General features: G+C 40.7%; 1 protein-coding gene across 1 annotated transcript; it reads left to right on the forward strand.

Moving 5' to 3' along the window:
- Positions 1-539: 539 nt before the first annotated feature.
- On the forward strand, positions 540-5,302 carry cbx5 (chromobox homolog 5 (HP1 alpha homolog, Drosophila)). Its single transcript, XM_079674409.1, has 5 exons — positions 540-705; positions 1,162-1,342; positions 1,694-1,925; positions 2,417-2,517; positions 4,353-5,302. Exons 2-5 carry the CDS (start codon positions 1,212-1,214, stop codon positions 4,492-4,494), a joined length of 606 nt encoding a protein of 201 aa, XP_079530535.1. The 5' UTR covers positions 540-705; positions 1,162-1,211; the 3' UTR covers positions 4,495-5,302.
- Positions 5,303-13,797: the final 8,495 nt, after the last annotated feature.

Below are 13,797 nucleotides of genomic sequence, written 5' to 3' on the forward strand. Positions count from 1 at the left end.
TCCTCTTCCACACACACACATTGGCCAGGACTTCCCGCTGCAGTCTGTCGTCACCATGTGTTGATTCTCGATTGGTCCAAATTACATCAATCACCAGCACGACGAATTAGATGACAGTAGGCGGTGCATTCCCCATCACGACGGACAAAATGGATGTTACATGCGTGCAGGAATATGTGAAAGTGACATGATAAGATATTGCATTTGTGCGTGATGCTGTGTAATAATTTACATACAGACAAGTGTGTAAACGAATAAGGGAATGCACAGAAAAGCAGCACATTTTAAATGATCTTCTCCAATCCTAAATAAATCTCAGATTTGTGGGTGGAGGTAGACTGTGTTTATCAGTGATTCCACGCAACCCCACTCTGCTTTTCACCTAGAAATTTCGTGTTTTCTAACCAGACACACAATGCACATGTTTTACGATAAATATTCTTTAAAAATAAATGTAGTTCTTATCCTGGTAGCATTATTTTTAGATGGACAAATATAGGTCATCATCAGCTGACCAAGGGGCGGGTACGTTCATTGTGCGCCTTTAACCCGCGCTTTTCTACGCACAGACAAGCACAGCCCCATTTATGCGATCCAGGCTACATGCTAAAGTAGCACCAGCGTTGGCCTCTCAGACGAAGCTACACAAAAGACACGATATCGCCAAATTAAACGGCTCAACACCACCAGTCTACACAGCCAAAGGTAAGAAGGTATTTACACATCGAACTGCTGCATGCTGGTTCATGCATTGTTATGCATTTATGATTTTATATCAACCTAAGCTAGTGTTAGCTTGTTGAAGCGATAGCCTGTAGGCTAACATTACTGCATAAGCAAGCTTGCCTTTAATGCCCATTGGTTAGCCGATGCTAGTCGTTGGCTAACACAACATAATATTTTTATTCCTATGTTTACATATTACAATTTATGGTAAATGTATCTAACATATTAAGCAATTGTAAATTTACCAAGAGGTCATTAGCTAGCAAATTGGTTCAGTAAACATGCCCGTTGCAGATTGAAACGACAATGAAATGATGCCTTTCGTTGCTAACTAGCTAGTGCCTGCTTTGTGCTTTACGTTGAACAAACGGAATGTATCGGCTATGAAACCCATGTTCTCTTTAACTTTAGTTTCTTTGTCGTTTTCCTATACAGGGAGTTGCCACTGGCCTGCGACAGCGTAGCATTCAGCAACAAACTTTGCTATGGGCAAAAAGACTCGCGAAGACGACGACTCGTCCTCTGATGAGGAAGAGTATGTTGTGGAGAAGGTGCTGGACAGGAGGGTGGTGAAAGGCAGGGTTGAATTCTTCCTGAAGTGGAAAGGATATTCAGAGTAAGTATTTTTCCTGGCAGGTTTGCTATCCAGTAACTTTACATCTTAAAAAACATTACACGTTACAGTTGTTGTGATATTTCTGGGAACCAATGGTGGAGGGATTCACCTAGAAACAAAATAGGTTAAGAGCCATTCACTGCCTCTCGAGTCAGATACACCATTCACAAACACTTATATTCTGTGCTCATTAATGCTGCCCTAAAGACTAATGCTATTGAAGATTCTTTACAAAATTATTGAAATCTCAGATACATTTTTGATATTGTTCATCTCTGATCAGGGCTATAGATTAAGAGTTGTATTTGTACTGGTACTGACTTGCAGAACTGTGTTTGGTTTTTTCCTCAGAAAGCACAACACCTGGGAGCCTGAGAAGAACCTGGGCTGCCCTGAGCTCATTTCAGAATTCATGAAGACCTACAAGAAAGGCAGCAGTGGTGGAAGCTCGTCATCCAGCACTTCGACAAACAAATCAGTCACAACATCCCCCTTGGGACGTTCCAAAGACTCCAGTAGCTCAAAGAAGAGAAGCTCTGATGACGATGAGGAGGGGGGAAGCAAGCCCAAAAAGACGAAGGAGGTATTTAATGTGGCGACTAATTGTTTGCATTAACACTGAAAGTTTGACCTCTATGGAGTAGTATTCAGTTTCTGTAGAGATAATTTGCATGTGAGAAATTCAGACCATTTTCCGGCTTTGTCATTGATATGATGAAAACATAGCAGTGTATGCTGTACATTTTCACACAACTCTCTCTTAACACTACTTAGTTTAATCCCATAATTATCTAGTGGCTCGTTTACATTTTTAGTTTTCAAGTTATTTAAATTGGACCATTTAGCCTTGGTGTGGCCCTTCCCAAAATCGTAGTGGATATATCAGCTTGATACCATAGAGCATAAAGACACTTATCTGTTGATCCTATGGCTCAAACATGTTTTAATCAAATCATGAGCTAAAAATCAAGTCAGGGATTGAAAGAATTGTGGACTACAGTCTCATGAATGTAATGTACATTAGCTTGTCATGTATTTTATAAAAAACCTTTTACCTTCTGTGTTGTCTTTCAGGATGACATCCTTGTTGCCCGTGGCTTTGAGAGAGGACTCGAGCCAGAGAAGATTATTGGAGCAACTGACTCATGTGGAGACCTAATGTTTCTTATGAAGTGGTAGGTTTTTGTTATGTTCATTTCAAAAGGTACATGTGCAATGTAGTTTTGGCCCAGTGGTGTATGAAATGTTATAACTATACCAGCATTGTTATCAAGAAAAAGGTGTTATTACTAAGGACTTAAAATGTTAATAGTTCAAACAATTTGTAAACAGACTTTGAGGAAAAATAATTATGTTTATCTACTGTGTTCCCACACAAAGTAAAAGTGGTTGTCCTGGTCATAGTTTAATCTGAATGAAATGCAGTAGAGGAGGTTGTAACACGCATTTGCTTAGAGCAGGGCAATACCTGTCTAAAGTATCTTATACCGATACGTAAACGATTCTGCTTCAAGAACCTGATTAATCAGAACAACAGCTTATAATGACTGTCAATGCAAGGAACGATGTGAAAAGAAGCAATAACAAACATTAGTGAAATATTTCACTATAATGTGACACAGTGCTGCTTATCAGAGGTTAATGCTTTGCAGAGATGATGGTGAGCAGTACTGTCAGCTATTTGGTTGTGATGCCGCTTAACAAAAGGCTCTGATTAATGTTAAGTTCCCCTTGGTACGCATTGATTCATTGTAGATGTCAGCTTTTATTGTGAAAGGTAGGAACAGAGCATGACGCTGTAATGTGCCACTGCAGCCGTTGACAATGTGAGATAAATCTTCGTTTACTGTCCTTCTTACAGTATCGGTACTAATTAATGAACTCTTGCACAATTTTTAACGGCAGGTTATTGCGTTAGTATTGATACATTCATCAAGACTCATGGTGGCTTGTGTGTTTTTACAGACTTGCGTTCTTTATGAAAGATGAGGGCTGATAGATGTGTACTGATTCTATCTCCAGCATTGGCATCCGTTTCTTAGTATTCTGCCTGTTTGATATACCACACGGGGCATGATCGTAGGGGCTCTGAACATTAAAGATTGGTTTTAACAAATGAGCATGTTTTTGGGTGTTGACCCGGTTCTACAATCGGGGTTTCTGAAACAGTTTCTGTTTGTGACTTGTCATTACATGATCCTTTTAAACTGCTGCTCTCAGTGTGCCAGATTCCTGCTGACAAATTACCCATTAGCGGCACTAATAGCCTAGCTGTCCATTGATATACAAACAGTAAGACACACCATAACATTTTATGTCATTGAATATAAGCTAGATGGATATATTTGTAGTGCCTCGTTACTCATGCCCGGTCATGGTAATTCCAAGGTGTTTGCTGATTCAAAAGGAGGCACAATTTACACTACATGGCATATTATGTTTAAGTTTTTTTTTATTTTTAATACACCTAGAAAAAATCCATAGATTATATATATATTTATATATTTAAAAAAAAGACTCAAAAGCTCCATCTGTGATACTTGCTATAAAAAGTATGACTTGAAAAGTACTTTTTTAAAACAAGTTAATCAAATAATACATGGCACTACCACTTACAACCCAACCCCTCCTATTAAAGACATTTTACCAGAAGCCGATTTGTTTGACGGTATCAAAATAGAAAGGTATAGTTAAATACCCAAAATTAAAACAAAATCTGAGTTTTAAAACTACTGAAATGTTATTGATGGTTTCATTAAACCCATATACTCATGTCTCTTAAAATAAATGTTAAATCTTTCACAGGGATATTTTATAATTTTTTTTTATTGAGTTGACACAGGAACATCTTCAGAAATGACAAAAAAAAAAGGAATTTACAATATGGTACAGGCTTGCGTAAGAACATTTTGTATTAATATACACTTGATAAGCTCATAGAAAGGTTTGCCATATATTTAAGACAATGGGGTGTAACATCCAACTTTCCAACCAATTTTCTTTCTTGCAGGAAAGACTCTGATGAGGCGGATCTCGTGCTTGCCAAGGAAGCCAATCATAAGTGCCCACAGATCGTCATCGCCTTCTATGAGGAACGTCTCACCTGGCATGAAGACAGTGACAAGAAGGAGAAGGACGCGGTTAGCGCTTGAGTGCTCGTCTGAGGGGAAAACCGGACCTCCTCCACTGCAGGGACAACCTTGAGTCAGACATTTTTTCACACCCAAACCTCCCATCCTTGCTCTTCACCATGTCCAACAAGGACCGTGAACACAATCGTGTTATCTCCATCCATGCCCCATTGGAGCACAAAGGCCCCAGGCTGCTGAGAAGGATCCATCAGACGGGAGGGGAAGCTATAGCGGACAAGGGTGACATGCTACTGGGGAGGGTTTCTGCTGTTATGTCTTTGTATTAAAACATTTTTTATTGATTTTAACACATCATATTTTAGTACAGAATACGGTTGCCAGTAATGTATGTTGCATCCATGAGCACATGTGGTCATCCAATAAAACTCAGAACATAGTCATGAACCTGCTTTGGTACAAGCCGTGTTTACTATAAGCTTGTCCCATCAGCTAGTCCTTGTAGGTAGTGCATCTCTTTGCTTTAAGAACCCAGCAACACCACGGAGGATAAGCCGTTGTATCTTTATTCAGGAAGTGATCACCGCACCGTTTTCCTGTCTTCATTATCACTTCCTTTTTTATCTCTTTTAGATTTATCGGTTTTTCCTGTCTACCAGGATAGAACTACTCAATTTGCAAACTTGCGGACATCGGCCAATTAGTTAAGTCAATGTATTGTAGTGATGATGTCCTTGTTTTTGTTTTTTTAACTGTCATTTCTATCTCTACATTTTAAGTTTTAACATGTGAATTTTGTGTGGTGTTTTTCTATTTCTTTACTCTATAAACAGTTTTAGAAAAAGGACAATAAAACACATTATTCTCAGTCTATACTTTTTTGTTTGTATTTTTTAACAGCAGTGTTATCTTTGGACCAGTCTCACGTTCACAGGTTAGAACATCTTTACTGTATCCACAGAGAATTAAACACGCATTTATCACCAGTCATTGGGGTCTGCCACCTTGTGGCTAAAAGATGACAATCTTTTGGACTGATCATTCTCTATAATGTTGACCCTGGCGTTTTAATGGCGTTCTTGAGCTATTTAGTGATACTTTGATAGATTATGTTAACAATGCACGTGGAAACATTCACACCGCAGTTGAGTTATTGTTATTCATATCATTGTAAGGTTAATTTGAAACACTTAAACCACTGTCTGATTGGATTATGCATACCCTGGGTTTTGTTGTTATGAGTAATTTGATCATTCTCTCATCATACAGGGTTTTTTTCCAGATAGATTTAGCTTCCGGGGAGCTTATGTCAATTCTTGTACACAAGATTGATGTTGGTTTTGTAGTTTGCTGTGCTCCAACATGGACTCTTAGGGCCAAATGTTTAGTGGCCACAGACAGATCTCTTTCTTTAATGAGCATTGTTCAGAGAGCTGTTACCATTTCCCCTTTCATACAGTACATTAATCATGTCTCTTGATATGAACATTATGGTTTTGTTGTAATTTCCTTTATATTAAAAAATATGTTGTCCTTTCACACCCTTGCCTTGAGCTTTGTCCTGAGTTTTTGCCGGTGCAGACATTTTCAAAAGAAGCTTATTTCTTGAGTCAATTATATGTTCTGAATATGTGTACAGTATACAGTAGTACCCTTTAATAAACATTTTCAATGGTAAAGTTCAGTCCGTTTACTTTTCTTTTAGGATTTGATTGGAAGTTGTGCAGAGAGATTGAGTAACTTTCATTTAGAAAACTACACTAAGCCTTAACTCTGCATCCGTTGCTGATAACAGACGGTAAAAATAACCATATGACATATAAGTTAAAGGTCACATTTGTAAGACTAAAGCTGTTTAAGGTGGTAGTGGTACTACTGCTGCAGTGAGACTAACATTTCAACTTGTTTTTTAGAGGAAAATGTTTCTGGAGCATCAGCTGCTATCACCCAGCAGATGGTGCCACTGATCAACACCAACGTAAGTCACAACTCCATTTTCATGCAAGTCATTCACAGTTCAAAAACGTGAGCCCTACTCATTAGTAATTTTTTTCTCAACAGCTATTTTAAAAGTATTAATCTTTATGAGGGGTATGGCTTCATGTTGTGTTTACTGGCTAAGATCATAGCTTTCTTCATGTCGTCAGTTGAGTCACCATGGTTCCTCTTAACATCTGCTGAACCCACCTGGTTCACAAACACATGTTGTGCAGTGTTCAAACTCACATTTATTTAAGATTCAATGTTTTTTTCCCCTTTTTTGTTCATTTTTTTCATAATCAGTAACAGATGTTCTAAATAGAAGTGAGGGGAGAGAGAGCGAGATAAATTGAGAATGACATGCAGTAAGGGTCCCAGGCCGGATGTGAACAAAAAACATTATGGTTCATGCATGGTGGCGCCTTAAAGCCCCAGGACATAGGCACCCACTTCCGATTGATGTAATGATGCAGCTGTAAAAAACGTTGAAGCACCTCATAGGTTAAAACTTAAAAAACGCACAGAATGTAATACTGCATGCATATGTGAGGAAAAGGTTTTTGTCCACTGGAAAGTGACACAGCATATATAACACAGGGGGGAGAAAAAGCACTAATGGTGGACTTAAAAATATAAGGACTAGATCCCACTTTGTCACATTCATGACAAAAACAGGAAATTAGTTGGTCTGTTAGTTAGGCCCTTTAATGGGGATCCGCTGCAAAATCGGTAATAAACTGCAGTTAAGGTTGAGTCTAATCCTTGTTCTTCTCTCAACACCCTCTTTTTCATCTTGCTGCCTTTTATAGTGACTCTCTCTCTCTCTTACGGACACACACACATGCACACAAAGTGCTGCTCAGCTACGTCTGAAGTGATGGAATTTTCCTAGCAAAAAGGCTTTTACACTCCAAATGGAATGCAAAGGTCACTAGTAAATTTCCAGCCCCTGGGACCATTAAGCTGGGCAAAGGGAGCGAGCAGCAGGCTGTTTTATGGAGCCTGGAGCTGTCTGCTGACAAACCCAAGCCAGTAGGTTTCTGTTGGGAAAGCCGCAGTGGCACTCGTGGGAGCTCTGCCTGTGACATGTGTGGTAAATAGAGGCAGTTTTTGTACGTGGTCAATGGGTGTGCACTGTGCAGAGTGAAACTTACCGGAGCAAAAAATCAAAACAAGGAAAATCTGATTCAAGCCTCGAGCTAGAAATGAATATATGCAGTGTATTTGGGATGAATGCTATAGATGCTTTGTTTATCTAAAGAAAGTTTTTCAGGATGCATGTGGGTTTTAGGCATTGTGGTGAATCATTATTTGATTACAATATATACCTATAAAATGTACACATTGGAGTGTAACTTGCAGTATATTATTTTTAATGGAAACTAAAATACTTTTTTTGGTTGGGTGTGTCTTGCAAAGTATTATCTGTGTCTCAATGGGAGTTAAAATGCAGTTACATTTTTGGTGCAAATTTATTTATTTATGCAGCAGCCTCCCCTGCACTTCAAACACAGTCCCTTACCAGTAACTCCTAGTCCAAATGAGTTCCTCTGGGTATTGCCCACAGCAGAGGTGGGTCGTTTTGCAGCACATAACACCAACATGGGTGTCAGGGGAGCAGTGGTGAGGAAAAGGACTACTGCAGTGGGCCTCATCAGTGTTACACAGCTTGTTCAATGATACCACTAAAACAGCAAACAAATAAATGTGCACCCACACAGATAACACACATGTGCAGCACAAAGTACTATTCTCTTCTATATGGAAGAAAAAAAAGATTTGTAGTCTTCAGTTAGTGCCCAAGAGGAACTGTGAAAAATGTCTCTTAAAGTGTTGTAAGTCACGAGTATCACAGAGGCCGATGTAATTTCATGTGGCCTTTCCTCATGCTGTGATCATGCAGGCGCAGCTGCCCAACATGTGTGTCTCCATTTTCTTGTTGCAACCAGATCAAAAAAAGTCTGCAGTGATGACTGCTGCATCATTTCTCTGCACAGTGCACTGATCTGTGTGAAGGTGATTGCGGTGTGATGCTCTAATTTGGGTGGCTATCACACTTAATGTGCAGTAAAGCCCCATAGACAAAGCTTCTTCGTTCTAAATGCCCCCTCCACTGCGCCACTGCTCTCCCCGCCAACCCTCTGCTGGCTGTGTTTCCCCTTCACCCCCCACTCCTCCCTTCATCTCCTCTCCCCACCAGGGGAAAGAGTTATAGCTGCCATAAAAGGCAGGTAATGCATTGTTAACTAATTCTGTCTGCTCAGAGCTGATATATCCTCTGCTCTAAATCTCTGTGCTTCCAATAAAATGCAAATGCTAATGCTTGCCCTCCATGAGCTGATATCATTTTTAACAGTCCATAGGTAAATGCGAGAGGAGGGTGGTGTGGGCAAGAGGTATTCAGTGGCACCGCGAGGCTCTGAGCCTTCATGGTATATTCTGGTGGAAAGGGGACCTCCAGACCTAATCCACACACCCCTGGCCCACAGTATGCATGCGTGTCAGTTTGCACATGAGACCTCAGCGTAACATTTGTTTTAATCTTGGGTTGAATGGGAGTGGTTAACTTGAGATAAAGCAATTGTGTATCTTTGTTATTGAAAACCAGCACTGAAGCATTTCAGTCAGCAGTCATTCAACATCAAATAATACCAATATGCCTCTGGATGTAATGCATCACATTTCCATGTTAATAGTATTGTCATACTCCGTGTAACCTTGGGCTTCTAAATATTGATCCACTTCTAGATTTTCAATTATCCTGTGCCGTTTTTATGCCATCTGGTAAGGACCAGTGATTTATGTCCCTTCATATCTGGAGGCTTGTCCTGTAATTAGACCATAAATTAATTTGCAGAGAGGAGAGTGAGCAGAAAAGATTCAAGGCATTAAGTAAGTCCTCCGTGGTTGGAGACAGAAAATCATAGGAAACCACCGCACAATGTTTTATTCACTAGAATAAGATAATTGGATTACAAATTCCAACACCATAACTTTGCTGTCCCTGCATGTGTCACTTGTTTTTCTTGCAAGTATTTAAAACCATGCTGCTTCTAATGATTGCTTGTAAGTCAGTTCTTCAATAAATGGCTAGAAATCATCCTCTGACATAATTATACCTAATCACTTGCAGTGCAGCAGCAAAATGATTAGGAGAAATGAGCCATATTAGTGTCAATATGTGTGTGAAACTTTGCAGTGAAATGTGCTCTTAATCCATCAGTGGATGTGAAATGACCCCCCGTGCAGGCAGACAACCATTGTGCAATCCGAAGCTAGCTCTTATTTACAGCACAGCTCAAGTGGAGGTCCTAAAAATCCAAATGCATCTAGATTGATTTTAAATTGGGAGTATATGCTCTCCTGCAAGATTAGCTCATTGTCCCCCGCTGCTAAATTACACATAGTGATTGTGGCTGTCGCGGCACAGTGTCTTAGCAATTCAACTGCTGCTCTCTTTGCCATGTGGAAATGCGCATTAGACAAGCTTAAGTTACTCATTAAAGCAATTGAGATAAAACTGATATAACAGAAGGGGCTATACTTGGTGGGAAATGCTAAATCAGCTGGATCTGAGTTTAAAACACTGTATAGGCTACAGACTACAAATGTTATAAAGTGAATGAGGGTGCATTTACAGTAAGACTAGCGCAGTAGTCTGACAAGGGAAACTGCACTGGTGTACCTGCTTTACATGATACCTTGGGTGTTATTTAGGCAAGGCCACAGCTGCCATCATATAGCTATATAGCATATAGCTGATCATATCTTGTGGGGCTTGAGAGGCAAGGTCAGCCAATGCAAAGCCCACCTGCTCCCCCATTCTCCATCACACAGTCCCTCAGCCATGGCCTCCCGGAGGAAACACCCCTGCCTGCTACAATGCTACAGACAGCATGTGTCCCTGAATTTATGATGGCGACTTATTGGCGGCCTTTCACGTTAAAAGTCATCTTAAGTTTCCCAGTCTAGCTGTATGTGTGGCGAGCGTTAATCCATTAACATTCAGAGCAGACACGTACAGAGCCTGGCTTCCTGCCAGCCCTGAGCCCTGACAGTATTTGACCCACCGCTGACCACAACATTCCCCTGCCCCTGCTTAGAGCCACAGCCAGCCACAACATAATACAGCGCCATAAACTATCTTATGTTACACTGTATATGAACGTTAGGTATTTTACACTTGAGGTCCAATATACCAGGCTTATGACTGAGTGAGAAGAGTCCAGCTGGGACAGCCTCTTTTTGGCAGAGAAGGGGAAAGAAATCAAATCTGTCGACAGAAATCTACACATCTTATATTTTAATCGTAGAATGTCAAATGAACATTGAGTTTCAGTCCTTTCTATTTCCATCAAGGATTAGAGTTCAGAGGGGCCATGAAATCCCTCGGATTTTCTGCAGTGGTATTTATTTCAACAGGAGATGTTGGAGTTCATATTAAGTGATCCACAAGGAATAGCTCTGGCAGAATTTAACATGCTGCAAGGCTTGCCCAGTCCTCGGAAAAGAGAGCTTTCAACAACATGGGCCGGTCTGCTGCCGGAGGTGGCTCCTGGACTGATTATAATTTTAGTGGCTTATAAAGCCTTGATAAATACTTTATGAAGCCACGTTGCATAACAAATCTAACACTGGATAAAGGGGCTCTTGACAGGTTCTTGAATAGGTTTTATAATTCAATATTACAACCACCATCCTTGTAAGAGCCCTGTCATCTCCCGAGGCCCACAGGATATATACGTTAAACACACATTCAAGCGCTCACAGTGTAGTCCATTACACTGATTAGCAGTAAACACATTTGTAATAAAACTTAGTGAAATAGGGGAGGATGGCCTGTGTGCTGATTCATGGTAAAATCTTGTTGAAATATAAAGTGTCTTAGGTGTCATACTTCCGAGGGCGTGGGAGTGATACAGGGCTTTCTGTAAGGCTAATCGAACCAATTTAATCCAAACAGCTTAAGTCTACATTGAGTCCTTCATCTCATATGTTGGCCAGAAATAAACCCAGGCAGAGCAGTTTGACAGGGTTTCAGTAAACGTGAGAGAATGTGGGAGGCACGGCATTTCGTGTTTAAGTCACGAAATTAATCTATTGATTCGTGTTCACCAACACGATTTTCACATTTTTTTTCGTGTCACACAGAACGATTTGAAAAGCAATGTAAATAATAACAAATTAGAAGGAAAAAGAGATAAACAAAAATACAGATTTCAGTATTCTGACACAGAACGATTTTAGAAGCAATGTATTTATATTGGTAGTATGTTTCGTGCCTGCACCAAATAATAACAAATTAGAAGGGGAAAAAAATACTATTTAAAATAAAAGGGTTAGGGTTAGGCTTAGGGTAAGATATTGAGTAAGAACATTTTTTATGAACCACACAGCTTCCGGTCTTCCAAGACCCGACTGGACAAACATAAGTGCTGGAGTTACGAAACATAGGCCTACTACCAATATAAATACATTGCTTTTAAAATCGTTCTGTGTGACACGAAAAAATGTGAAAATCGTGTTGGTGAACACGAATCAATAAATTAAATTAATGTTGTGACTATAACACAAAATGCCGTGAGACTGGGTTGGGGAGGCAGAGCAGAGCAAACAGATGTCTTTCCACAACAAAGACCCCTCCTGCTCTCTGCTGTCTGTCCCTCACTTTACCTGACTGTCCATTTCTCTAATTCCCTTTGTCTTCTCATTTAACTGCACTTGTAGGTTGTTTGCCTTGTTGGAAATCTGTTCTCCATAAACTAAACCACACATTACATAAGCGTTGTTGGAAGGTTCAATGGTCTATTTTAGCACAGATTGGTTATTAAACGAGGAAGAGAAAGATGAAGAAGAAAGGGTGGATCATGTGTTTCCACTTTTGACCTCTCCACTGCGGCATGTACACACCTGGTTCAGTTTAGAATGCTGTTTCTGTGGAATAGCTGACGGAAAAGCGGCTGGTGGTTTCATCTGCGGGGAGCAGGGAAACATTTGTACAGCACCAATTCTCTCCAGAAGACTATTCTGTGTGGATTCAGAAATGTGTTTTCATGTCAGCAGAGAAGTGCACAAAAAAATCAAAGACGCATATTTAGTGGTAAACTAGGCAATCCCTGCTTGAGTATCCAAGTTGAAACCTGAATAAAACTTTTTCACCTTAAGGCAACAAAGTTGTTAAAAGAGAAAGTTTCTTGAAGACGTTAGCAGGCCAAGAAAAATAAGCTTTGATAATGTTTGTTAGCGAGGCTGCATTACTTAAAAATGACATCTTTAACAGGCATACTTAAGGCCCAACTATGTGAAAATGTATTTCAGATGTGTTGCCTTGTTGACTTGAAGGGCAAAGCAAGGTCACCTCAGACTTGGAGCTACTCATCTGTTTCCTATTGGAGGATTGAAGTGATTCTGGCAGGAAGGCAGGGGCAGTAGATGAAGGCAGGCTGGGATAGAAGGATGGTAAAAGGAGAGTAAAAGGCTGGAGTAACAGGAAACGGCAGTGTAACCCACTGGGTCCACTTACCAGCTTGCCAGAACCCCTTGGCCACAGCCAACCTACTAGGCCAGCAGTTTCCATCACCTGCAGCTTCTCGTTCCCTGAAAAACCCAGGTGCTTCTGCATAAAGCTCTCTTTCTCCAGGAGCCACAGGGTGCCGGAGGGGAGGCTGTCTGCTGGGGGGGCGGTGCTGTGCCTCCTTGTGAGAACATGTTATGGAAAATACTGCTCCAAATAACGCTAAGCTAAAAGAGGCAGAGAGCTGGGGAGTTCCATCAACCCCCCTGATATTTCAAAGATTCATTCTTTCATTTTATTAATGCTGTCTTTTAATTAAAAGAACCTGGATCATTCAATATAAATTTGCTGCATCTTTTTATTACTGTTTCCTACCTGCGTGGGATTAATATAAACATTGTCCACTGGGAGGTAGACTGTCAGCCCTCCCCAGCTCCTCACTGCCCCCTGGCATCCTGAATGTGCGCAGCAGCTTCTGAGCTGATAAACCCTAGAAATCATTTCCGACTCCAGCCAGAGCTCTTTACAGTACCTTCAGCGCTCCCTGGTGATGGATTAATGCACTGTTGTTGTCATTTTATTGCCATTTTATTGCCCTGGTGCAATTTACCAGGCTTTATGTGCCTCCGCTGTCCGGCAGAGCAGCGCGCAAGCGCATGAGTCCAGCATTCCTAGACAAAGGCCACCGCTCACCCGATCACTGCGCATGCGCTTCACAAAACCACCACTCAACAGAAGACACACACACACACACACACACACACACACACACACACACACACACACACACACACACACACACACACACACACACACACACACACATCTAAATCAAAAACACGATTCTATCAAGCATGAATGGGGTACTATTC

Source organism: Notothenia rossii (genome assembly GCF_949606895.1).
Source record: "Notothenia rossii genome assembly, chromosome: 4".
Classification (NCBI taxonomy): domain Eukaryota; kingdom Metazoa; phylum Chordata; class Actinopteri; order Perciformes; family Nototheniidae; genus Notothenia; species Notothenia rossii.

What these genes read in the sequence shown, in the direction of transcription:
- cbx5 (XM_079674409.1), top strand. Translation starts at nt 1,212, where the DNA reads ATGGGCAAAAAGACTCGCGAAGACGACGACTCGTCCTCTGATGAGGAA. An exon ending in AAGTGGAAAGGATATTCAGA is followed by an intron (nt 1,343 to 1,693) that starts GTAAGTATTTTT and finishes TTTTTTCCTCAG; the next exon opens with AAAGCACAACACCTGGGAGC. An exon ending in CTAATGTTTCTTATGAAGTG is followed by an intron (nt 2,518 to 4,352) that starts GTAGGTTTTTGT and finishes TCTTTCTTGCAG; the next exon opens with GAAAGACTCTGATGAGGCGG.